General features: G+C 37.1%; 3 protein-coding genes across 4 annotated transcripts; 1 reads left to right on the forward strand and 2 right to left on the reverse strand.

The window, feature by feature from the left end:
• Positions 1-72: 72 nt before the first annotated feature.
• On the reverse strand, positions 73-13,788 carry LOC120015193. Of its 2 annotated transcripts, XR_005471702.1 has the most exons (25): positions 13,513-13,788; positions 13,318-13,433; positions 13,104-13,188; positions 12,708-12,761; positions 12,435-12,526; positions 12,210-12,313; positions 11,667-11,739; positions 9,946-10,402; positions 8,967-9,302; positions 8,503-8,712; positions 8,297-8,395; positions 8,129-8,201; positions 7,042-7,169; positions 6,650-6,944; positions 6,336-6,568; positions 6,132-6,256; positions 3,581-3,698; positions 2,328-2,383; positions 2,116-2,212; positions 1,853-2,042; positions 1,708-1,776; positions 1,535-1,635; positions 1,395-1,457; positions 446-653; positions 73-292 (listed from the first exon to the last, which is right to left on the reverse strand). XR_005471702.1 is itself a non-coding variant. In XM_038867473.1 (24 exons), exons 1-24 carry the CDS (start codon positions 13,612-13,614, stop codon positions 546-548), a joined length of 3,384 nt encoding a protein of 1,127 aa, XP_038723401.1. In that variant the 5' UTR covers positions 13,615-13,788; the 3' UTR covers positions 73-545. The 2 variants fall into 2 exon arrangements, 1 of the variants encoding a protein (XP_038723401.1); XM_038867473.1 differs by having other exon boundaries at positions 73-653.
• A 4,151-nt stretch (positions 13,789-17,939) lies between these two features.
• On the forward strand, positions 17,940-21,045 carry LOC120014145. The gene is made up of 4 exons (XM_038866067.1): positions 17,940-18,011; positions 18,120-18,162; positions 20,073-20,383; positions 20,708-21,045. The coding sequence occupies exons 1-4, from the start codon at positions 17,940-17,942 to the stop codon at positions 20,807-20,809; spliced, it is 528 nt and encodes a 175-aa protein (XP_038721995.1). The 3' UTR covers positions 20,810-21,045.
• A 2,403-nt stretch (positions 21,046-23,448) lies between these two features.
• On the reverse strand, positions 23,449-26,745 carry LOC120014934 (zinc finger CCCH domain-containing protein 29-like). Its single transcript, XM_038867069.1, has 2 exons — positions 26,519-26,745; positions 23,449-25,899 (listed from the first exon to the last, which is right to left on the reverse strand). Exon 2 carries the CDS (start codon positions 25,888-25,890, stop codon positions 23,860-23,862), a length of 2,031 nt encoding a protein of 676 aa, XP_038722997.1. The 5' UTR covers positions 25,891-25,899; positions 26,519-26,745; the 3' UTR covers positions 23,449-23,859.
• Positions 26,746-27,084: the final 339 nt, after the last annotated feature.

Raw genomic sequence — 27,084 nt, forward strand, 5'->3', positions numbered from 1 at the left:
ATTGTCAACATGATGGCATATCCATACCATTCTAACTGCGGAACAATTGGATTGGAATTGTGGAGAAACTGTTTGTTGGTAATCTAGAATCCCTTCTTAGGACAAAAAAAAGGTATGGTAATCAATAAGCTTAATCTGTTTTAGCAGTTGAATCTTTATATCCAAACCATTACATTACAAGTGCAAGCCACAATTCCAAGCAAATACAATTGTAGCGGATCTTGATCAATAATTTGACACTTCTTCTAAGCAAATGTCTTATCAGACTGTTCTTCTAAGGGAAAACTGTCAACTGCAATGATCAATAGTCTGTCACAAAGTGAGAGCTCGTTCGTAGCACAAGCCTTGCTTTTTTGGTTGGAGTTAACAAGTAGTTTTTCCGCCTGCTCTGCAAGTATGGCGTATCTGGATGGACTGTACACAAGAAGAGATCATCATGTCTTACCTCAGAAGAATAATGTGTCACGAGAGCTTGACCATGTCCAAGCAGGTGTCATCATGCTAAATTGATAGACCGATGAACAGCTTACTGGCACCAGGTTCTCTCATATGTTCCACCATTTACGTTTTTCCATCGTCTTGGCGAGCTCATTAGCCATTGATGCAAAATTCTCCGCCCCACTTTGCAGCTCTTCCGTACGTAGGCTGAGCCTCTGGATATAAACATAGGAAGGAAACCTCAGTGAAGAATAACTAGTTCACCACAAAGAATTACCTGAAAAATGTTTTCGAGGCAAAGGGATCACAGAAGTATTGGTATGTTATAAAATTTATTTGAAGCGCTTCTTCGTTGAGCTTTTACTGTACCTAGAGATACTGAGCTTCATCAAAAGTGTGACTTAATCATGCTAGGCTAGCCTAATAAGAAATCTTTTGGGTGAATAACACTGACAACAGCTAGAATTCAATCTCATCTTATTTGGACAACCAACATTAGCCCAGTAAACCAGTGGTAGAGATGTAAGGATGCAACCTGGAGGTCACATGTTCAATTCTTTGAAATACTCCCTCCACATATTATGTGGGGGTAAGATCTGCGAACATTTTACTTGTCCCCAACCTCGACCCTGCTAGAGTCTTATGCACATGTGTTGTTTACCTCCTTTTTTTTCTTACCTTATTTGGAGAACCAATATTCATAACCTTTTTTTGTTTGCAAAGGAAACCGACTTACAGCGGTAAGTTCAGAAATTCTTAAAGCGTGCGCAACTGTGATGCACATATTATAATCATTGGCTTAGATCGGACCATATCTTAATCCAATTTTTAGGTATATAATAATTTTCCATAGAGTTCTGGCCTATTAAGGGAACAATTTAAGCCATTAGAGTCCCAAGATAGCATGATTCATTCTACATAAATGGTTCTTCAATATTCACACATAAATCGCCTACCTCAAGTTTCTCCTGCCGCTGTATGAGCTTGTCCTTAGCACGTGCAGCAGCCCCAGAAACATCCTATAAATATTGATCATGTCAGAAGTATAATCGATATATGCTCTCTGCTTCACCTACTTATTCAAATATTAAACTACCTCCTTCCTGTATTTAGCTCTAATTTCTTCAGCTGTTCTGGCCTTTGGTCTTGCATCAGTGGTTGCACCTTCAAACAGTCTTTGTCTCTCTGTTTCCTTATCTGCAGAGAAAAAATAACAGCATTAAGTGCTTTCACATACTAGTAGTATATTTAAAGAAATCTATGAGGTACCTCGTGCATCATTCTTGGTTGTTTTGGAGGAAGACGAAAAAACAACAGGTCCATCAATTTGAATGTCGTCTGACCAACACAACGGTAGAATCAGAGAAAAGAAAGGAGGGAAGTAGATGGGAGAAAGATTGGAAAAGGAGATAACCTATATCAAGCTCCACAATATCTTGGTCATCCATGATGGACAGGGAAGGCTTTAAGAATGGGGGATAGGAAAATATGTCCTCTAAATGTGCAAAGTTACTCTCGCAAACTTCAGAAAGATTAACATTCTCCTCCATTTTACTCACATTGAAGCCCCTAATAATGCCACCTAAAAAGCCAGGGGCAGGGCCCTGTAGCCGCAGGAGTTAGAATAATAAAATGAAAAATTCTACAAAACAGGAGAACCTGGAACATATCTGCAACCTGTATTTTCTTCTCACCGTTGGATGGAATGGCAGAAGCATCAGCAAAAGCAGCAGCAAGGACTTTATCATGGAGACAAGGTAAAGAAGCCGGAATCCTAAAATCATCAACGATTCTTTCAGAAGGTACAAAAGCCTGACTTTTGCAGCTCAACTTACAGTCTATTAACAAGTTGGGGTTTTGGGGTGGGGTAGACGAGTTTGGAGAGAAACCTGAAGTCATTCTCAGAGGCCAGCAGAGATATACTAGCAAATTCAGACCCATTTACCTGTGGTACCGACATGTTATAAATTCAGGCAAAAAATGCTACAACAGACTTGTAAGACAGAAAAACTAACTTGTCAAGCAACATAAAATAAAGAAGACCGAACATATTATGGTGCACAATACAGGATAGCACAAGACACATTACAGGCAAAACATTAAAATGGGTATTAAAAAGTTGCATTAATAGCAACTAACATTTTAGGCTCTCCTACAAATAGAGATTATAAAATCTGCACAACACTGCCATTGTCCTAGTTGTAAGCAACTCTTCTAATATGGATTGAAGAATTTACAAATCACTTATTGCTGAATTCTCTCTCCTTTTATTGTCAACGGGAAGGACGGATTCAAATACCTGCCCTGTGGGGAGGAGCCAACCAAGTTAACCAGTGGAGCTCAGTGCTCCTCAAAGCCCGTAACTTAATTGCTTATGGCTGCAGCTTGCAATGCACAGCTCATTTTTACAGCATTGCTTTAAAAGTATATTGGATGTATCCACTTTTACTTCAGCTATCTATCACTAACTCGATACCTATACATAGTACATAGAAACTTGTTCTGAGCTCTGATTGAATTGTACCAAAAGGGCATACCACAGTTATATCTGTTAGCACAAAATAATTAAAATAAGCTATGAATTTTAAGAACACACAACCTGGTTTCAGTTCCGAACTTTTTGTTTATGCATCTATTTCAGTTAACTGTAGTTTATTGCAACCATTTCCATACTTCCCCAGAGAACTTCGGTGAACAAATGGTTCAAAACACGTCGAATCAATGGTGTATAACAACCACCACCCCTACCCCCACACCAAACTTTTCTCTTGCCATCCCACTTTTTCCCAAAACATTAAGTAGATATGTAATAAGTAGGTAGAAAATGAGATTAATGGAATATCACCAAGAAGACTATATTTTTCTTCTGTTTGTCCATCATCAGTTTTGCTTGTTCACACACTATCAGATCTCAGTTTTATCATAACTATGGAAAAAAGTCTCCTGACATCCAACATCTCCAAAATTGGAATAAAAGGTGCAGACTATCTAAAGATCCAAGCAAAATTGGAATAAATAACAATTTGATTCTATATAGCAGAACATCATAGCATAGTTCCCTCCATATTTCGTGGGAACAGTTAAAAAATTATATTAAATAGGTAGTCCTTTTGGATGTTGAAAAGAATAAGAAAGTACAAACCAACATAATTTGTCCACTATCAGAGGAACAAGTAGTATTTTCCATGTCCGTCTTGAAGTTCCACCTCAGAATTGACATTAAAGAGCATTCTCCTAACACTTCAAGGTTTGGCAAGCACCTGTCCAAAGATAAAATCTTTATTCAAATTGAAAAATTACCAATCAGTTGCATGTACCACAAATTTTAATGCAAAAAGAAAAAGAAAAAGAAAAAGGAAGATACAATATAATTTTACCAGGTAGTCATAGACAACAAATCGTCACCATCCAAGCCAGTAATAATTTTTTTAGGGTGCAAAAGAATACTTTATTAAGGGACACTAAGCAAGTGAAGCCTAAAAGAAGACACAGACATCATAACAGTACAAAATAGAATAGAACAGGGAGCATAAAAAAGAAAAAAGAAAGATCACAGCAAGCCATGTATACTGAGGACATCTAGGAGATTGTTACCGTGTATAGTGAGCCATAAAATTTAGTTGAGAAGAATCAGTTGTATATAGTGGTCTATGTCTATGTTTATCAGAAAAAAAAAGAAGCAATTTCTTTCGAACCAGATAAATCATCAAGTGATCGTAGGGATACTCAGGACTATATTCCTCTTTGTTTTTTTCCTTCAAAAGCAAAGCACAGGCTATCAATTCCAAAGCAGAATCTTCAATCATAACCCAGGTAATACCCATTAGTTTCCAAATTATCTGCCAAATGTTTCTGTTCTAGGCAGTGAAGAGTACATCTGACAGTGTCTGCATCCCTTCTACACAAACAGCACCAGTTGGTAATAAACAGGCCAGTAATAGAAATATTAAGCCAGTACTCTCTTAAAATAACATCCCAACCTCGTTAGGACTAGATACTGAAGGATCCATAAAGGATCACTGAAACACATAACAGCAGCCAGCCATTCCCCCATTTGTGAATTTCTTACAAACTCCTCATCTTCATCTACACATTCATCCCGAATGAATGTTCTAACAGTTTTATAATGTAATTATCCACTACTGAGTAACGTTAACTGTATATGCCTGTCATGGAAATCTGAACTTCTGCAAGTTGATTATTCAACTTTTTTGTAAACATTGACTTTTCTTAATGAAGTTGATTGGATGACGAAACTGTTCCAATCAAATCTGAGATAGCACGCCTGGCAATCAAAAGTCTTCTTAGGGCCAGGTCTGCAATTTTCAGGCTGGGAGAACCCAAGGCTTGTATTTGGCTTATTAAGCACCTGTTCTTTAGCTTGAGAGGGAAGGCCTTAGGGCAAGGCCTGGAGCAAACAAGGCTCCTCTTTGGGCTTGGACAACCTCAGGCCCGTAGTTTGTGTTACATGCAACAATGAGGCAAGGCCAAGCAGAACAATGATCAGATAGTCATAATTTATCATCATTGTCGCCAACAAGTCTTTAGCCCAAAAAATTTGGGGTTTGGCTAAATGAATCTCAAAGAAATAATTAGTTGGAATCCACCACATGCATTCTCCTTCGTCATTCATCCCTATCTACAGCTACATGCTCGATCAGTCCTATAGATTCAGTGTCCTACCTCTCACTTCCAGACAAGTCTTTTTTGGTCACCTTATTATCTTTGTAATATCTTCTACTTTGGTTCTCCATACTCTATGCACCGTTGCACCTATATCTCTATGTGGGACATGTTCAAACCACCTAAGATGACTTCTTGACAATGGGGACTTTCTTTGACAGCCATTCTGTGTAAGGGATTGGCCTGATTCATTTAGCATCCAAGAGGCGCTCGATTTATTCTTTCACCTTTGCTGTGATCTCAGGCCGCTAAGAAAGTGAAGGATTCTACAGCGAGCACTGGATCCCCTCTGGCTGTGGGTCGACAGAGGTGCAACCTTATTGGCTTAAGCCCTTATGCTTAAGCATCCGATTTTGTCCATGAGGAGGAAGAATATCGGGTTATCGAATCCCCTGCATGAGAAGCTAGGCTTGATGCCAAAAGAATCCCGAGGACAAAACTCAATCAGAATAGGCTTTAAGGGAGAAGGAATCACACCATCCCCTTTTTACATGTATGGCCAAACGGATTGGCCTTATTTCCCCAAAGTAAATGGAAACTGGTCTTCTCCGCTCACTTCCTTGGTCTTGACTGGTCTTTTCCTCTTGAGACTTTGTAAACATACCTCTGGTAGGAAGGTCTTTAGAAAGATCTTTTGTCTACTGCCTCTTCGACCTTAGCTTTTGAGGAGACCTGCTTTGTCAACAACGGGCCTTGGCGCCTTGCTTTGTGTGTGTTTGTTATTGCGCCAAGTGAGAGCCTTGTGTGAGAGTAACCCTAGTATTGAGCCTCGTTTGTCGTGCACGTGTTGGGCTGTTGGATTGCCCAACCCACACGTGAGGGGGAGAATTAAAATATGTATAAATGATGTGAAATGCCTCGACCCAACAAGTTAACTTATTGGGTTGAATAAAAAAAGTAAGAAATCTTAAAAGGAATCACCCTAGTTCTTCTAGTATCAGTCATTAAATAGAGCGAGACAAATGAAATAATGTAGGCATTACCGACAAATAACATAATGTAGGCATTACCTTATTTCAATTTCTCCAGTACGATAAAAGACAATCAACGCACAATGTTTCTCTTCCTTCTTGATGGTTGCAGTCCAACAACATGGTTTTGAAAGATTCACCTCCCGGAACGAGTCACTATCTCCCTAGAAACATACAATTTCAGATATTGGCCAAAGCAAACATTGAAACGTCAAACATGAAAATGTTTGAGACAAGAGACACCTGATACACAGACTTGAAAGGGTATAAACGCAATGCATCTTCACAACAGAGTAAAACAAGATAATTCGCCACTCTCTGTTCTATATGTGCAGATTTGATGGGAGTCACAACTTCAAGTGGAGCACTTTCATGATGAGTATCACTTTGAACAGGTTCAGCTTTAGCTTCACTGATCTGAGACAAATTCAATGAGTGCTTCCCATTGGATAATTCTGATGATGGCTCACCGCTGTCTGCATATAGAGAATTTTAAGAAAGCTACAGCTAAAGGACAGCAAGAAAAAGGTATTGTGTTGTCAACCGAATATACTTGCCTATAATGTACAAAGAAACTGCAGTTGATTCCTTTTTAGGGTATACTGGCTTAGAAACAACAATATTGTCATTGGTTCCATCACAAACAATGACATGTGCATCCTTGGTCATAATGAACAATTCCCACTTCTCAGGATTTCCAAAACATTTAGATTCATCATTCTTTGGAAATTTTGCAGAATTACTAGCATCTGAAAATGATTTCACAGCCAAAGAATAGACAGTGGAACTTGAACTGGAGACATCTTCTGTAAGATATAACACTGATAATGAACTAGTATCGACCATTGCAACCTGAAATAAGAAATTGGAACATTAAGAGACTTTATGAAAGCAATTAACAACTAAACTTTAAACCATGAACGCCAAAGCTAAAACAGATTATTCTCACCCGGCCACATTTAAATCCTATAGCAAGCCTTCTGCCAAAATTTGCAAATTGTAAGGAGCATACAGGAGAATTGAGGAAGGAAAAAATAGCTGTGCATTGAGGTCCATCGCTTTGGGGCAAAATGTGGACTGTACAGTAAATCAGATACGAACAAGATCATAAAATATTGTCATGCATAGTAAATTTTATTAACTCGTATATTGCTTCAACAGCATAGCATCCAAATTCTTGATTATAAAGAGTAAAATAGCATTAATTATTTTGAATAGAACAATTTTATTGAGGCATCCAGCAGTTGCAAACGAGAGATTGTCAAACAATGCTTACAAACCACGCCCAGCGTAACGCAAACCGTCAGCACACCAACATCAAAATCAGCCACCATCACACTGATAGGCTAAAACAAAGGATTGGCTGACAGAAGATGTTCATGTTTCCATTTTCAGAAATGAGCCTACGGAATATCATGCACATTGACGGCTCCCAGTGAGCTAATTACTTTCTTGGATCAAAGGATGACATTAGCAATGGCACCGAGCCGTTTTTGTAAGAGAGAAATTTCGAAAGATCATACAAACATGTTGTTATGGCCCTATGGGTATCTCAGAGAGTATATTTGGAACAAGAACACTGTTTCACATTTGAAAGTCTCATAGTTTCAGCATTGTGCAGTGACTAAAACAATATGATGCTGGGCACTTGTTATGAGCATGATGTGCAACTTTTGGTTGCGGTAAGCCTTTTCTAGTTTTCTTCTACTATATCTTTTGTTGCTAACTTGTAACATAAATTCATGCAATTGACAGAAAAACAATCCGGGGCCCCTTGGGGACTCACACTACTCATTGAACTATACTTCAAACGCTATCATTTAAATTTGTAATCAGCTACATTTTCCTGACTTAAAGATGCATAGGACCACAAGACACCAACTTCTCAATTCTTTAATAGTGTAAACATCAAATGCATATCTCAAGCCCAACCATCACAACTTCGGAGGAAAACTTTATAATTAAGACCTATCCAACATCAAAAGCAAATACGGGAAGACTTTTCAAATGTCTAAGTAAATACAAAGCAGCCAAACCTTTTCGTTCAGTTTCCATTATAAAGTTCAAACTTGTTTCATCTGGACTCCTGATTAGATTATACAGGCGAACCTACAATTCTCAGAAGAAAGTTGATTGAGCAGTAAACTCTGACAATATTTGAGGAAACCACCAAAAGAAAAGTAAAAAAGAATCAATATCCTTACAACACCACACGCATTGCCAATAGCCAAACTCAAAGTCGAGGAGCAAAATTCCAACACTGATACTGATTCACTAGCGCCAGCAAATTCAATACCTTCCACCTGCCCAACCATTAAAAATTGTGTTCTCGATTGACATAGCCAATTCAAAAGGAGCGTCGCTAAACATTTTAAAGATAAAACTCATGAATTAGCAACTGCATACTGACCTCAGATCCTAAAACATAAATTGGTAACAGCGTTGGGTATGTGGCATCCCATATCCGGACAGATCCGTCTTGGTAACCGGCACAATATATTCTTTCAATCTGATAATCCTCGGCACTGAAATGAAGGCTGGGAACACCGCCAGTCAAAGGCCACTCTGTATTAATGGTTCTATTCTGTGAAGCTTCTGGGAATTTTGCAGCAGAAACAATCTAACACGAAGGAAAGACAATCTGTTAAATGGGTTGTAGATTAAAAAAATCCTAATCCTTTCCTTCTAGGAGTTCGACCATTGCTCAAGTTTCGTGACTCAAGGCTATATAAAACCAAAGAAACACAATTAATTGTTTATTAATATACAAGTGCTTCCCAAAAAAATGGGGGTTGATCAGTGCTAGAGAACAGGATAAGTTTTCTAAAGTGTGTAACCTATCTAATGTCTACACACATAAAAAGTCTACTGTACCTCTGAAAGAATCCTTGATAGCTTCCCTTCTCTATATAACATAGCTAGCTTCCCTGTCGTCATGCATGGTTCAACAGCGGGTATGAGCCTAGGATACTGAATAGAAGAAACAGAAGCAGCCTTTTCTTGCAGGGACATTAGCTCGGATAAGCAATCATCATTGTAGAAGTGCAAATTTCCAGGGTTTGTCAATACAAGAAGCATAGTGCCACTACTTCCCATCATACCAGCATGTCTTAATAGAACCATGTCAGCAAAGGAACCATTAAGTCTAAGATCAACACGGGCAATACATTTCAGAGACTTAATTCCTGAAGACTGATCAATGCTCAAAATCTGCAAAAGGCAAAAGATTTTGTTAATTCATGGCTTGTAAAATCCATTGTATTCAACAGCAAGTACACCATCGTTTAAATTGTCGGATTTCTAATAAGCAAGTTCGATGTAGTTCAACACGAAGAATCTAAATCCATCTATAGCAGTAAATGCAGGGCATCAAAATATATTACAACATTTGAGTTCCCCCCCATGCTAATAATGAAAACTAAAAACAAGAAGCATAGCTTATCAAAAAAATCAGAATATATAACAAGGGAAAAAATAGAAAAACTATCAATTGCTATTGTTTCTGAAAAGAGACTCAGGTTAGAAAACAACTAAGAATAATTATTTGTTCCATTAGGTCTTCTTCAAAAACAGAAATGTAAAATATACTAAAACAAGATCGATTAGAGTGGAAATAGTCTTTTTGTTGCTAAAAAAAGTGGCAATACATTATCTTCTCAATGTAGATCTCCGAAGCTAACTTTGTAATCAATTAAGGGATTTCCATTATTAATCATGTTTCGTCTCGGATACAACCTTGGAAATTGAACTATATTCTTTCATCCACACTACTTCAGAAACATGGTACCCATTGCCACTCCTATTACCACCAGTGCATAAATATACCCAGCATACTAAAAAGTTAAAAACACACCGTTAGAACTTCTTCAGATCCAACTTCATTACCACCATAGACAAAGAGTTGGCCACCACGATCATTATGCAATCCATGGGCAGACCAATGCAAAACAATGACAGGAAGTCTTTTGGCCCCAGATGATAATTGTAGCTTAACAACATTATTAGATGAATTTTCAGCTTGCCGATCTTTGGAAGAGGCAGCAGTTGATAGGTCCCAAAACATTATATCTCCATCAACATAACCAGCAGCAAGAATTGACCCATTTGTGGATGCCCAACAGAGAGAGCTAATCTCCTTCTCCACTTGTTCATCTTCAGATAATTCATCAGACTGCTTACTTTTGCCTTTTAAAGAATCAGCCACTGCCTCACTCTTCATTTCGAGAACCTTATTGCCTCTAAGAAGAACAACTCGATCTTCAGAGACATCCCAGATAACAATCAACCCATTTTCATATGCCATCAACAATCTGCAAAATACTGTCAGTTATCATAATTATCAAGTGAAAACAAAATATAACCATCCAAAAGAATTCTACAGCACCCAACACTGCTAATTTCTAAGCCTGGCTTCTGTCGCGGCACACATTTTTGCACTTTCTATCTTAGGGGAAACCTTGCACGTAGAGTAGAAAGGAGAAACAATTAATAAACAGAATGTCTAAATTTAAAGATTAAAGAAAACTCAGAAATTTAAAATTTGAACATACAGATGAAGTTCCATATAAAAACACTCATTTAAAGGTTAAGAAGGGAAAATAGTATAGAAGTTTATAAGAAAGGATATTGATACTAAAGGATTAGTAAAGGATGTAGCTAAATACCAAATTGAATAGTGAGAGACTCCAAGTTGTGCACTGCAATAAATTTTGACTAAGGACTCATGTAGGAGCAACGCTAAATATTTTAGATCAAGTGAATCCTTATTAATTAAAATCTATTAAACTTACTCATTGCGCAATGTTTGACGCTTTAACTAATATTTTGAATTAAAGAAATCAAATAAAGAGCACTTGTAGTATCCAGAGAACATTGAAAGTGAAACATACTTTCTATATATAGACGTAGAAAAATGAATGGACACAAGAAGACCTTTAATGGAGAAAAGAAAAGAAAAGCTAAACTAAAAAGAAACAACAAGAAAATTGTACTTCAAAAGGAAGTATTGTTTTAGAGTAGTTGATTGGTCCTATGACATTTTGTGGAAAAAAAAATTGTAATCGAATTTAGAATTTCTGATGTTATAATTCTGATAGTCTAAATTGTCAACTGACAAGTCTTGCTACTGCAATCAGCTGATTTGTTTATGTGGTGTTGTGAGTTACAACAAACCAACTGGAGCGGCTACTTCATAAATTCTGCATTTCTTAATTCCCGTGGCTACATCATTTTGTATTTCCATTGTTATTTGTTACAGTTAAACAAGTGAGTAAGCAGTATAGCCACAGGTCAGCGCCATGATAAGTGATGCAACCATATAGATCGTTATAATAGAGGACTACTAGTTTGAAATGTTCCAGTTTGTCACCCTTGTTGCAAGTATGCAAACATTTGGGCTCCAGGCAATCCAAACCTGGTCAAGTTTTAAAAATCTAGAACCCACATGAATATTTTTAGTATCCAGAAAAAAAATGTCCACGATTACAAAACTGATTACCAAAACTCAAAATCAAGAAAGCAACATCAATTAAAAGGAAGAAAATGAGGAGGAAGATAAAATAAATCTTCTCTTGCCTGCTTCCCTGAGAACAAGGTTGAGGTAGAATTCCAACGATAGAATGATTATGCAATGAAATCCCGGATGCTTCTGTAAATCAGCGCGAGTTTGTCACTTGACAGATATTAGACATGATAGAACTGTAATAGCGATGATAAATAAGAACAAAGGAACATGGCAGCGCAACTACAGGGATATAAAATGTAAGTTTAACAATTTCCATCACCAAATTCCTAGATGGGGAACTAACCAGCCAAAAATTTCTATACTTTTTTAAAATTTTAAAGGCTATCAGAAATTCTGAATAAAGTTCATTAAAAATCAGGCACAAAAGTCCTCATGTCCAGCACTTTGTGAGCATAAAAAAGGCTTATGAGTTAAGTGACAAAAACTATGACAGTGGGTATCAAATCTCATCACATACACATTCAAACTCGTCTTACCAATTATCATCTACCCAAAAAACTGATTCAAGAAGTGACATTATGAATGAAGTTGAATTACTCATAATATCTGTTGAAGCCAAGAGTTTAGCAGCAAATAAGAAATGAGACAGTTACCAGTAATACTGTTTGTTGGAACATAATATGGCAATAGCACCAGTTTTCCTTCGGCAGCATCATATTTTAATACAGAAACCATCCCATACTCGTCACCAACATACCTAAATATGATTACAAAATATAAGAAGAGGGCTAATCAGTCCGGACAAGTTTTCAGTTCCATTGGAAGCCAACAACTTCCATATGAAGATGCAGCATACTAAAAGTTTCCCAAGTGTTTACATGAAACTGGTGCCACAGATGACAGAGAATGCTGTTATGTTGGACTCCCACTGTAAAGCAGAGGTAAGTTGTCTACACTCCAAATCCCAAACCTGAAACATAAAAAATTAACTAACAAAGCAAAAAAAATGAATGGCAAGAAAAACAAAAGAAGAGCCAGCATTATAAGAACCTCTTAGCAATTATACAACATATGAACAAAGGAGCAAAATTTGTATAGTACTACATCGGTACTTATAACTGAAACTTCCATGTAAAATGAGGAACCAATACCTGAATTTCATTTTCATTCGAGATGCTGGCCAGAAAACCTTTATTTTGCATGAACTGTCAAGAAGAAGTAATTACAAATAGATTAGAGTATTCTTAAGAAGCGAAATATGAATCAAACATAAATAGACTACTTCAATTTAAACAATTGAACCATTTCCAGAATTCAATCACCAAAATGATCAATCACATGACTCAAACTCAATATCTGGAACCATATTCTTAAATATCGTATCTTAACAGGCAATAAGTGCAGACAAACAAACATAAGATAACTTCTTCAGCTTTTAAGAAATTGAAAGTCACAACCATATGCTACCCATATCAAACAACTCCCATGAAAGGTAACAAAAGGCATCAAACAGAACAAATTACTCCCAGGGATACAAACCCACAAACCTCCAAATTTTTAAAAGGCAGCTGCTTAGGAGACACAAGCAGTGCTTCGATATTATCACCACCGATCACTTTTATCCTGCCATCCCTGCATTGAATTAATTCATAACTAAGAACCCAAAAATTTCGTTCTTTTATCATAACTTAATCAGAAATTGAAAAGAAATTCCGCAGTATTCATTCATTGATCATTGCTACAAAGGTGTCAACAACTCACAGAGTCCCTACTGCCAAGAGGCTTTGAATGGCATCAAAAGCTAGAACAGATGCTGTAGCCGGAATCCCATAGTGTATCGTAATGCGTGGATTCAAGTCTGCTGATCTCAAACTTCCCTGTTGAATCAGATCACCGGGAAAAAAATCAAATTAAGCTGAATTGAAGCGAATAAAACAATATTCCGCAATTGAATACCTGAGGCGCCTGTGGTTGATGTTGTTGCTGATGATGCTGATTTCGTTCTTCATGTTCTTTTTCTTGTTGTTGTACGTTCTTTTGAAAGAATCTGGCGAACATTTTCGGAGCTGATTGATTTGTGAGCTTTCACCAGTTTATTCTTCTTTTGTGCGTTTACTTTGAATCAGCGACGATCGTCCATTTCCATCGGCGGTCGTGTTCGTTGATCGCCGGCAGATGCGAACTGGACGCGGGTATAAGTGACCGTTTGATTGCCCCTCAATTTAAGGGAAAAAGGAAAAAATTACTTTAAATAAGTACTAACTTTTTTTTTTGGGTAAGACCATACAAAATTATCCTTTAGAAATTAACCGTGACACAAAAATTTCACCTCGCCACGATAAAACTAGAAATACACATAAATCATCATCGGATATTCTCGGACCACATCTTATTACACCCAACTTCATTGACCAACTGCCAAAATGATAGTGTACCCCACCGGACTTCACTGAGTTACATAGATTGAAACAAAAAAAAAACATCAAACAAACAACACCATGGTTCTAGATCAAGGATTTTGGCTTCCCCTTTAACAGTTGAGTGGATTGAGGATTGATATTGCCTAAGTCTTCAATTTGTACACATTTCAGGTGTTCGAGGCATGCATTGAAGAAAGGGAGTGAAATCGAGTTGGAATTAGCCATTTATGAAAACAGATACAAATTTCGATGGATCGGAATTGATTCCCAATCGATTGGACCTCCTGAAACAACTTTGAAGTTTTGGAGACAGTAGCAATTTCTGATCGATCGGAATCATTATTCACAGCACATCAAATTTAGCAAAAAATAATCTCAAATTCAAGTGGGTCCTAACCAAAACAATCCCAACTTATTAGAGAAACGGCATAGGGGTTTTGGGATGTATAAAAGGGTAGATTTTAGGGTTTTAGAGACATTCTTGGAGGCAAGGACTTGGAGCTCTCAAGGGTGGCAACCACTGAAGCTTGGGAAAGAAGGGAGTTTCCATTTCTCTCTCTTTTCCGTGTTATTGATGATTGTAATTGATACTTCTATGATGTATTTGCACTCTATGAGGAACAAAATCATCAACTAGGGCTCTAATGAAGTCCCACCTTGAATATTGAATAAACTTGATTTGTGATTCTTGATTCCTCTTTCTTGTTGATTATCTAAGGATATTCTTAATGCTTTTGGATGATTGATCACCATCTAAATGATATTTTGCCTAGGTTGAGACAGGAAGGAGATACCTAGGCTTTGATTTACCATAAATGACATAGGTTGCATGAACCATAGGAATTTAGGGGCACGGCCTATGCAATCGCTATGTGATTATCCGTTGTTCTTAATGGGTTTTTGATATTTGAATTCGATTGTTAGGAATAACAAGGATTAGTATTGAAAACACTTTTGATATATCTAGTAATAGAACATTGAATAGGAAAGGGAAATCGATTGTCATTGATTGAATAGGGAATTGAGGATTAACGAATCAAGGGAGTTTAATTGGATAGGTGGTGGTGACATTAGGTGCTCTAGTATTTGCATTCTTGATTTAAATCTGTGTTTCACTTTTTAATTGCTTAATTAATTCTTTAATTTCTTGTTTTAGTGTTAGTTGACCCAATCTTTAATTGATATTAATTTGAATTGTCAACACATCCTTGTGTGATGATATTCTATATTCACTCTTTATTACTTGAGTATCCTCGTGGGATGATACTCTATATTCACTCTTTATTACTTGAGTGATTTGTACACTTGTGGATGATAAATGTGACGCAGCACGAAACAATCAATGGAAATACAAGCGTAAATCATCAAGAATAATCTTGGAATCCACCAAGAAAAACTGGTTGTAAACCAAAGAGTTTATTTTTTTCAATAAAAATAATAATCTCATAATAACAACCGGTCAGCAGCTTAAATAGTCACTAGGAAACCCTAATTAAGTAAAAAGACCAACAAAGACATTAACTAAAACTAAACAACCTAAAACGAAAAGTTGACCAAATTAATAAAACTTTGATCACCCGTCAGCCTGTCTTAAACAGGTAATTTAAGCATGAAAACGATCTCAAGTGGGCAAGCCCAGGATTCGAAAATCAGTCTTCGAAAATATATTATAATAGAAAATCTGCCAACCGAGTCAAAAGTTATAACTGTTTCTTCTCTGCAACTCTTTTGAGCTTTCCCTTCTCAATTTCTTCTTGATTCCCATCAAATCCTTCCTCAAACGCAAACACCACTCGTTCTACATCAAAATGGATACTAAAATACTATATACTAGGTACTAGCATCATGTTTTAATATAAAGTTTAGAAACATGATGTATATCCAAACCGAGTTTGGGGTGAGTTCGTGTTTGGATTTGTGATAAACGGGTACCAATGACAAACGATTATTAAACAATTTCAATTTTAGAAATTTAAAAATCATATTTTGGAATGATTTTGTTATAGGATACCTTAAATGGAAAATGCTTTGATATTCTTTAATTGGAAGAGCACCCAAACCACTATCAGCCCTACTCTAGATGATGCACTGTTATTTTTTTCTTCAAAAGGGTGGGCAGGGGAAACCAATGTTAGCAATCTCTATGAAGGTACCATACGGACACTCACTCGTTGTGAAATGTTCGATTTGAGTTATAATGCAGTCCGAAGGGCGAGCCCTTCACCATAACCAAAGTGCAAGCTGATAGAAGCCACTCTCAACAACATCTTGTTATCAATCCGCCGAACAGTTTGCTATAATTATACCAAGCACACAATGCCTGAAATTCGAACTCGCCATGGACAGAAAGTTAAGCCCTTATTTGTTTGGAACGTAGTGGGCTTCTTTGGGCTTATTAGACTTTTTTTTTGTCCGGCAAATATCCATTAACAAAAAGACGAGATACAATTGGGAATGAAATACAACTTATACATGATTTTCCTCCCAAACAACCAAATACATCTCTCAAAACTAGCCCAAGAGGATATACATAAAGACATAGAGAATGCAACACAAGGCTGCGGCCCTTATGATCTAGATCTAGGTCATTCGTGCCGGGTTAACACAACTTTCCAATTGGTGAATCCCCAATCGGATAGTGTAGTAGGTTTGCTGAAATTGATTCATTGGCATTAGACAAAATAAAATCAGGTTGCATACCCCTCGGCCATTCATCAATTTCCACCATTGTTGGCTACGATGAGTCATGAAAGCATATCTAAATCCATATCCACTACAAACATATCCAAGAGTACCCTTCTTTGAAAAATCTATTACTAGAAAGGTGAAATTATATCTTCCCAAACATAAGCCTACAAGACAAGCAGAGTTCCAACAAAATATGTCGATCGACAAGGGCAAAGGTATAGTGAGGGGGACAGCTGACCCCCCTCAATTTTTTTTTATAACCCTTAGTATAAGCAAATGTAAATAAGACCCGCTAAATATATAGTAAACTACAAAAGACCCCCCTAAACATATAGTAAACTAAAAAAAGACCCCCTGAATTTGTCTCACCCCTCCTCATGGCCTTTGGATATCCAAAGATTATTATGGACCATTGGATTTTTCTATAAAAAATAAGGTATAATTAATAAATAACCCAAAAAAATTAATAGATATAATAATAGATAACCCAAAATTTTTTTTTTTTTTTACTTTCGAAGATATGATTAATAGATAACTCAAAAAAAATTTTGGGGGCACTGTCCCCGGACCCCCACTTAGCTTTACTCAACCCGACATGAAATCTCTTGTCAGCCCTTACAACCCCTCTCAGCGTGTGGCACAAGAGACTTGTCCACTATCCCACACCGGATACTGCTTGAGAGAAAGTGCAGAATATAATAGGTCAAACTCTCAAACTAGTAACAATCGGTTTTCGTTGGAGTGGTGGCACCAAATCTCATAATAACTCCGTAGTTAAATGTGCTTCTATAATGACAATATTGGGATGGATGACCTCCTGGGAAGACAAAGCCGTGAGGGACAGTTGGGCCCAAAGCGGACAACCTTTGTTTGCAAGTCACAACCTTTGCATTTATAATAACAACTTTAATTGCAAAGCTGCCACTTTGACAACACAATTTACAAGACAAAAAGTTTATAAATTTCGCATCTTGAGTTCTTGACCGTTACTCTTACAGCGTGTTTGGTTGCATGGTTCTAGCGGGAATGGAACCATGTATTCCGTTCTTGGTGGTAATTTCGGTGTTTGGTTGCTAGCTATCATGGGAATGGAATTGCAAAGTTCCTTTACACACAGGAACTTCACATTCCCAACTCTCCCCTAGGAACTTCAAGTTTCGTTCCTGTCCAGAATCATATTAACAAATGAATTTACAAAATTACCCCTAGATAAGAGATCTTGACTATTCATATGAATGAATCTCAATCATTAATTTCTTTTAACCTAAAACCCACATGTTCGTTTCTATCTGTGCCGAAAGTGGTAGGAAGAAGACAAAGCACTGCTGCTTCTCATCTCCAATACAGGTTCGTCTTCTTAATCATTCAACCTTGCAGTTCTCTTGATTGAACAGGATATGGGTTTAGGGAATAATTCTCTGTTTGTTTGTGTACTTTACTCTCTTGATCGAATAGGGTCTACCACTCTCGCTTTTAGAAGCCTCCATGCTCGTTCCAGGTCCTCCCTCTATACCTTTTTATATGCGTAGATTTCTTTTACTTCATCGTTTCATTTTCATTAGTTGACAATTGTTGCTTTCACTGCAATGTTGAATTAATTTTTATCAATAAAGCACGTATTTTGATGGTATTTCTGTGATTATTTGACTAACAAAAGGCCTCTTTTGGATTGGATAATCTACAATTAGGGATTGGAAAATCCGTGCATCCAAGTTGCTTTCAATGTGACCCTAAACATGAAATCAATGCTCTTTGTTTAATTGTTTGCTTCTCTTGAGACTTTCTTTAAGCTCCTCTGAACTTCCTTTATTTGTGCTATCTTTGTCCTATGGGGCGGCCTTCCTTTATGCACTATTATAATGTAGTGATGACTCGAATGACGCGAAAGAAGAAATTGGTTGTTGCATTGTCTCTGTGGAACGAAATTGTTTCCTCAATTGTCCTAATTTTCTATCTATTTTGTATTGCAACATCACTCCAAACATTAAGACCAAGAGGTTGGTCTTATGTATTGGATTTTGCAGTTCAAAGGTCACACCTTAGAAATCTAGTGTACTCAAGTGACAATACATGCATTGCACAATTAAGAATGAATAGGATGACTTTTGGAAATCTATGTTCTATGTTAGAGAATTTAGGAGGTCTAAAACCAACAAAAAACATGTTGGTTGATGAACAAGTTGCAATATTCTTGCATATTTTGGCTCACCATGTCAAGAATAAGGTTATCAAGTTTAGATTTAAGCGATCTAGTGAGACGATTAGTCGGTACTTTAGGAGGGTTTTGAACGTTGCCATTTGTCTACACGGGGAGCTATTGAAACAACCTATACCTGTGCCATCAAACTCAACAAATCAGAAATGGAGATGGTTTAAGGTAATTTAAAAATAGTAGCTATTTTTTGTCTAGTTTCAATAATTTTTAAATGGAATTTTTCTTTTATGCTTTCCTTTGTAGAATTGTTTGGGTACTTTAGATGGAACACATATCAAAGTAAGAGTACCAGTAAAGGAGAAATCTGGGTACCATAATCGTAAAGGTGAAATTTCAACCAATGTGCTTGGTGTGTGCGAACCCGACATGAATTTTATCTATGTGCTTCCTAGTTGGGAGGGTTCTGCAGCTGATGGGAGGGTACTACGTGATACCATTAGTAGGTGCAATGGTCTAAAAGTCCCACAGGGTGATAATGCATGATCATACATTGTAAATTAGTTCAATAAATCACAGAATGAATAATGCATAATAGTAACCGTCTTATATCTAGGTGTTTATTATCTTGTGGATGCTGGCTATACCAATTGTAAGGATTTTTTAGCTCCATTTAGAGGACAAAGGTATCATCTCAATGATTGGAGACATGGCCATCAACCAGTCACTCCTGAGGTGCTTTTCAATATGAAACATGCATCCGCCAGAAATGTAATTGAGAGATGCTTTGGGTTGTTGAAAATGCATTGGACAATTCTTCGTAGTCCATCTTTCTACCCAATTAAGATACAAAATCGGATAATCATTGCATGTTGTTTGTTGCATAACCTAATTAGGAGACAAATGGATAGTGATCCAATGGAACCATTACTAGATCAATTGCATAGTACATTAAACTCTTCTTCTCCACCAATTTCTTCAATTGAACCAAGTGATCAGTGGAGCAATTGGCGGAAGGAATTGACAGTTCAAATGTTCAATGAATGGAGGGCAAATAGGCATGCGACATAAAGTAAAACTAAATATTATGTACGAGCTATTGCTTTGTTACTTTTGGTGTATATATGGAAAATCCATAGTTGAAACTGTATGTACTTTTTGGTATATATGAATGGAAAAAACTAGGTACTGCTAATATGTGCATAATAACTATATGTATGGTTGTTTAATTTTTTCTTTCTTCCTTGGATATGAAGCCATGTCTAAAAAAACAAAACAACAACATATGTGGACCGATGATGAGATTAGTGTGCTTGTTAATACTTTATTGGACTTGTACAATGTTGGAACGTACAATGTCGATAATGGGTTCAAAACTGGTTACTTGGTTGTGTTGGAGAAAGCAATAAAAGATAAGATGCCTAAGATAGACATCAAGGCAAAGCCTCACATAGAGTCGAAGCTAAAACTATTGAAGAAGGACTTCTCAGTGGTGTATGACATGATCTATGGTCCGATTACAAAGTGTGTTGTAGCTGAAGCTCCTATTTGGGAGGAGTACATAAAGGTTAGTATGAAACTGATTTTTTTTGTTCAGATGTGGGCATGATTTGTATTAATAGTCATATCATATAAATAAATAAAATATCCAAGTGTATTTGGTTCAATTAAATCTGTCAACATTATACATATGGAGCATTTTCTGAATGACCATTGTATGTATTGTTACATTGGTTTTGGAAATATTGGTTTGGAAAATATTCTATAGTAATAGGCCTACGCTATCATACATTTGCTTCTTTGATTTTCATGCATATTATATTGCCTGCTATGTGTATATATGATATGAATGAATTGATGACAAGTCAATATATTTCTTATTCTTCTACAGCGTCATAAACGGGCAGCTAATTTCAAGAACAAAGAGATCCCGCATTTTGAGGCATTATGCACCATTTATGGTAAGGATCGAGCTAATGGAAGTAATGCCTAAGATCCCACAGATGTCGTCGAGGAAATGAGAAATGAAGAAGTCCTAAACCAAAGTGATGATAGCGGGTATGTACCTGATGTAGACTGGTTGAATGATATGCATGAAATGAACATCCCACTGTTTGGGGTAAGGCCTGAAGATTCTCATTCCTAAGAGCCAATGTTAGCTACTAAAGGAGATACAAATCCTTCTGCAACTAATTTTGGATCTCAAGGTGATGGTGAGTCAAGCAGGCAAAAAAAAAGGAAGAGCAGTCACAATATAGAGGTTATTGAGGCGATTCGAGAGGTTGCTACAACATTGAGAAAACAGATTGAGAAGGCCACCCACGAGCTTAGTGAAGCAATTGGCACTGAAAAGAGATCAGAGGATAGGAGGGACAAGTTCTTTGATGAACTACGTACTTTGGAGGGGCTATCCATCAATGAGCGCTTCATTGCTGGAGTTAAGATGGGGGGTGATAAGACATTGGTTTCAATGTTTTTTAGTTTGCCGGTTGAAGAAAGGGAAGCATATGTCAAGAGTTGCATTGAAATGTTATGAGAGTTATGGATTTTATTGCATCTTATGAACATGAATTTTCCTTTGTTGAACATATTTAAGTTTATGTTTTAACAGCTCTTGTATCCTCTTGTATTTGTGGATTTTATATCATGGCCTTGATGCCTTTTAATTATGTTAAATATATTTCAGTTTATGTTATGCAAATTTGTCAAAATGTTTCCTTTTGTTAAAGGGTAATATAGTCATTTGTTAATTATTCTCATTCCATTCCTCCATGAATTCCTACATACCAAACATTGAAACACAGAGTTCCTGTTACAATTCCTTGAGCAACCAAACATAGGAATTGATTGAATTCCTGTTCCCATTCCCTTTCCCGTTTCTGTTCCATCCCCACCACTAACCATACTAGGTGTAATGATCTTCTCACTTCTTGGTCTTCTTCACTTCTTCTTCTGCACAGCAACTTGGCAACAGATAATCTCATGGCAACAGATAATCTCAACTCCTCTAAATTTTTTACAAGAAATTTTCACGTACAAACTTAACCATTTATTCTTCTCTTGGTTTAGAATTCCAAGGCCCAAGCGTCAAGGCTCTAACAAATAACAAAAACCAGGTTTTATTTTTCCATTTTATTATTTTTATTTATATTTTTCCCTATTATTTGTTATTTTTGTATTAGTTAATTTTCTATTTTAATTATGTCAACAAGAAAATATGAATATGGATATGAAAAAATTAAAAAAAATATATAAAAAAAGAGAAGATTTTGTATCATCTCAAAAGGGGGCTCTTGATAAATTTCTTACTAATACTAAAGAAAAAGTAAATGAGCATGTTGAAAATCTTTCTATTGATAAACATATGAAAATATTTTGGTTTTCTTATATGATTTAAAAATATTAAAATCATTAGATGAGATTGATTGATCTAAAACAAAATTGTCTCAAACTTGATAATGTTTTAAAATTTGAAATGCATTATGATATTGATGGTTTTGATTTATTTTCAGAATTAAAATTTTAAAAGAAATTTTGGAAGAAAAAGTACTTCAATTGAAATATTAAACTTTATAAAAAAATTTAGGTTCATTTCCGAATGTATGGATTGTTTATAGAATTTTGTTAACATACCTAAAATAGTAACTTCTGTAGAACGAAGTTTTTCAAAACTTAAACTTTTAAAAAACTACTTGCGGTCAACTATGTCATAAGAAAGATTAAATGGATTGACTTTATTATCGATTGAAAAAGAAATGTTAGAGAATCTTTACTATATAACTTTAATTAGTGATTTTGCATTTCAAAAAGCAAAAAAGTAAATTTTAAATAAAATTTAAAAATTATATTAAATTTAAAGGGGCCTCGGTTATAATATTTGCCCAAGGCCTCTAAATATGTTGAGCCACCCTGAAAGGTCATGTGGACCCTATGTATCAACAGAACCGGACAACCCAAAGCGCTCTCACAAAAGCACGCTTAACTGTAGAGATGTGGTTCGGCTCATTCAAGAAATTGCGTTATTGATGTTTAGAAACTGAATTCATGTATGTATGTTAACAAGGATTGGACCAAGAAAGTCATTTCAAATACAATTTCACACAGATATAGATATTCAGTTCATGGTTAAAAGTAAAAATGACGTTACATTTAAACGTGACAATAAAAATGTTTCACTGTGTTTGAATGATCTTCTGATAATAAGCATTTTTCATTGCTCTCTAGCCCCACTCAAATTGACCCGACTTCCATTTAACATATAGGCGTCAAGAAACATGATTTTTAACAGGTCTAAGCTCCCATGTCTTGCATGAGCTGCAGTAGTTTGCAGTAATGGAGAAGTAAAATATCACAGCAGAAACATTTTTCTCAAACACGAGTCTTAAACTACAACACAAATCCTGTATTTTTCGCTTATAGTGTCTTTTCTCTGCTGCTTCATGTTTGCAGCGATATCAACTGCAGAAGTGCAGAGTTAAGAGGACTTAGTGTCTCCTTCTTGTCTCTCTCTAATGGGGACCATAATTTTGCTCTTCTAAATTTCTCTGATAGCTAAAGAGAACAGAAGGAGCACACTTCGCATAACAACAGGCACATAAGTTTTGTGATTATGAAAAAGGAATGCGGAGACAAGTAACAGCTGCCAATTGCCAAATAGTATGTTATTCAAAATTACAATGGGTCATTGAGAGATACAAGATTGATTGAAGCTTTCTCAAACACTATTTCCTTCATATTGAGATTACAGAATAACCTGAAAAAGAATTCCCCAGAAGGGTAAAAAAATATGGAAAATAGAATAATTAAACGAATACTCTCCCTCCCTTTCTTTGTTTTATCTGAACCTGAGAAACCTATGAGCAAAATGAGCAGAGACTCGTTCTTTCTACCCAAATCCTTGTAATCAGCTGATGTTTTGTGGTGTTCTATACTGACCTCCTTTTTCTGATATACTAAACTGCAATAATTCAAATACTAACAAGAATTCCAAGAATAAATTTGTCAGAAGAAAGCTAGAAACCAAGGAGCAGAAAGGCGTTCTGCTTATGCCACCATCTGCTCCTGTTCTTTGTACAGTTGTTCCATCCATGGTGGAAGAGAGTCACGTACCCCATCTCCGACATTATACTGCTGTCTCTCAGGAGTAACATCTTTCACCAATGAATTAACCCAAGACACATCGGGCTCATTAACATGAGACGGTCTGAAGTCTGCTGTGGCTATGTTGCTGGCATTGCGAGTTCGAAACCCAAATGAAGCAGACTTCTTTAGCTTGTTCAACTCATCTCCTTGCATTCCCCAGTCCAGTTTCCCATCGGGAGAGCTCCAGTCTGATATATTAGAAGGCATCATGGCAGCTGAATTTGCAGCAGCAGGAAATCCTAGTCGATTAGTCGCTTGTCCACGGTCAATAAAACTTTGGCTCCGCTTGGCAAAGGCAGAAGACCTGGAACTCATCACTGCTGCAGCCACCGCAGCTGACGAATCAAACCCAAGTGAAGAGGGCTTCCAACTCGGAGAGGAAGAGACATTTGTAGTGGGGTAGCTTGCACGAAGCTGGCTCATGTTTTGACGCATTTGAAGGCCAGTGGGGGATTGTACCTGGGTTGGGGTTGAGGGCCTTGACATCTTCAGCGAAAGTCCCGTCAATGAAGACATTACAGAAGGATCGAGAGATCCAAAGACATCCTCAAGGTTGGTACCCTTAAATTCTCCAAACCTGTTGAAGTCCTTGCTCCAAGAAGAAGGAGATGATAGAGTTGATATCTCATCTATCAACTGCTGCTGCTGCAGTAAGCTATTATGATTTTCCAGCGCAAGCAACTCCATCTCCAAGTTTAAATCTCTAGCACTTAGAGCAGATTTCAACCTGCTGCCAGGGAGCTGCAAGGCAGGTGGGGTTAGGTTGATTTTGTTCTGCCTCAAGCCTCCACTCTTTGGAGACGGTGAGGCAGCTGTCAAGGGGGACATTGGTGGTGTAGAAACAGTAGGTAATGGCAAAGATGCTGGCCCAAGTGCCAATGGGCTCAATGTTGCCATGTCCACTGTACTAACCGAAGTAGATCTAGGAGAAGGCATTGCTGAACCAGTTGAAGCATACACAGGTCGTAATTCTTCAGGCTTGTGAGCGAAGAAGCAAACTTTACGGTTACAACTAGTTTCGTCCTTACAAAGACGTGTCCGGTACTGTGCAGGATGCAACCAGGACTCAAACACACCATGAGCATACTCACAGGTATCACCCTTTTGGCAAGCCCCTTTGCGGAAATCAGGGCAAGGGACACAAGTGTAAGGATATTTCTTTGGGTCTCGCCTCCTTGCATTTTCACCTGGATGGACAAATGGGCACTCTGTCCAATCATGAGAGTACGCCCTCGAGCATGGCTTCACCTTGAAAGCGTACATTCTGAATTCATCTGTTCCATATAATCCGTTGTTTATATCTGGCAATGATACATCAATTGGATATTCTTTCTTGTCACTTCCTTCTTTCAGTAATTGAGGCATTGTCGTTAGCTTCTCTTCACCATCTTGATTAAAATGCTCGCCTTTCAATAACATCTCCAATTCCCTTTTTGTTGAACAGCGCATCGACTTAAAAGTTGGGGATATAAGATCGCAGGGCTTGTTTCCATTGGCATCAATATAATTAGGATTGGCGGATGCATCAAGCAAGAACTTGGCAATCTCAACTGAAACATCAGCGCCACCAGCAATGGCACAGTGGAGGGCAGTGACTCTATCCGATCCACAGGCCCTGTTGACATCAACCGTGCCTGTTCCAATTAGATACTTCAAAACATCAACACTTCCAAACATGGCAGCAATCATAAGTGGCGTTCTCTCTTCAAAACCCATCTTCTTGGACCCAATTCTTCGACCATACCATAAGCTAGCCTCTTCAACACCAAAACCCTTTTCTTCAACTTCATCCTTGAAGGCAGCAAGATCATCAGAGGCAGCTAATTCAAGCAAAACTGAGCAATTAAACAAGGCGCCATCTCTCTGCTTTAGGGATTCACCTTCCATGCTGAAGTTTGCAGGGCTATGGTTACTATTTGAACCACTGCACATACCCAAATCCTGCATAACAAGAACAACAGACTCTCAATATGCCGCCCAATCAAAAGAATCACAAAATTATAGAAGAGGAACAGATCATATGTAATAAACAGCCTCAGCAAAAATCATGGAAACCATTCTATTCAGAGTTAATGAACAAAAATAGGTAAACTGAATCTTGGTTATTGCACTTAATGGACCAAATGAAGTGACAACCCACCTGAAACTTCAAACCCAATAATGGCACTTAAGTACAAGAAAACTAAATCTGGGTATCAAAATAACATAGATCCTATGATCTATATCCTCTTATATTTCAAAAATCTCCATTATTTTCTTTCCCAACCTCTACAAACATACAAATCATAAATTCACCAGGTGAATACAAGAAAAGTGAGGATTTCAAAGTCAACCACACAGCCAAAGACACCGTCTTCCAAAATTTACAATACCTTCAAACTTCTAAGGAAAATTGATAACAAAAAAAAAGCCAAATTAGGCAACCCAGAAAACCAAATTTCAAAAATACCCAGAAAACCAAATTGTAAACACCCCGAATATCAAACCCAGTTATTGAACCAAATCCACACAAAGTTCAAAGTAAATACAAAGAAATCTCTCATCAAAGTTCGAAACTTGCCTGGTAAGGATAGAAATATGCGCTGTGTAGTTTTGTTTTCCTTGATTGGAGAGATCAGAATAGAGAAGAAATGAGTTGAAGGTTGTCTTGAGCTGGTGTCACAAAGAGAAGACCCAGTTGAGGCCCTTTTATGTAGTTTTGGGAGAGGAGGAAGGAGATGGGAAGGTGAGAATTTTCTTCTACCCTGTTTCTTCTGGTCAAAAGTCAAAACATCAGATCAGAGCGAGGAGAAGGGCTCCTACTCCAGTCCAGTTCCACTCCTCTATTATTATTTTCTGATCTCATCTCTGTTTGTCACTCACAAATGGAATGTAAATGAAATGCAGATGCAGATGCAACTTCAAATTTTCATTATTTTTGACAGGTAGGGCCCACACATCACCTATATCTCACTGCCTTGTTCGTCACGTGTGCATGCGTGCTTGTCAGCACTCTTAGTTCACGCGCCATACTTCGGCAGCAAAATCACCAAATTTCAACTTAAATTAGTGGATGGGTATATACACATTCTATATATATATATATGTATATGTTTTATAAAATTTGAACAAATAAGAGATAATAAA

The sequence above is a fragment of the Tripterygium wilfordii genome, chromosome 14, assembly GCF_013401445.1.
Source record: "Tripterygium wilfordii isolate XIE 37 chromosome 14, ASM1340144v1, whole genome shotgun sequence".
Taxonomy (NCBI): Eukaryota; Viridiplantae; Streptophyta; class Magnoliopsida; order Celastrales; family Celastraceae; genus Tripterygium; species Tripterygium wilfordii.

Excerpts from the sequence above, each read along its gene's own strand:
- LOC120015193 (XM_038867473.1), bottom strand. The coding sequence starts at position 13,614 with ATGTTCGCCAGATTCTTTCAAAAGAACGTACAACAACAAGAAAAAGAA. Across the intron at positions 12,314-12,434 it reads ATCTGTGGCACCAGTTTCAT|GTATGTTGGTGACGAGTATG; the intron begins GTAAACACTTGG and ends AATCATATTTAG. Across the intron at positions 6,945-7,041 it reads TAGGATTTAAATGTGGCCGG|GTTGCAATGGTCGATACTAG; the intron begins GTGAGAATAATC and ends TTCTTATTTCAG.
- LOC120014145 (XM_038866067.1), top strand. The coding sequence starts at position 17,940 with ATGTTCGTTTCTATCTGTGCCGAAAGTGGTAGGAAGAAGACAAAGCAC. Across the intron at positions 18,012-18,119 it reads GCTTCTCATCTCCAATACAG|GGTCTACCACTCTCGCTTTT; the intron begins GTTCGTCTTCTT and ends TTGATCGAATAG. Across the intron at positions 20,384-20,707 it reads TTTGGGAGGAGTACATAAAG|CGTCATAAACGGGCAGCTAA; the intron begins GTTAGTATGAAA and ends ATTCTTCTACAG.
- LOC120014934 (XM_038867069.1), bottom strand. The coding sequence starts at position 25,890 with ATGTGCAGTGGTTCAAATAGTAACCATAGCCCTGCAAACTTCAGCATG.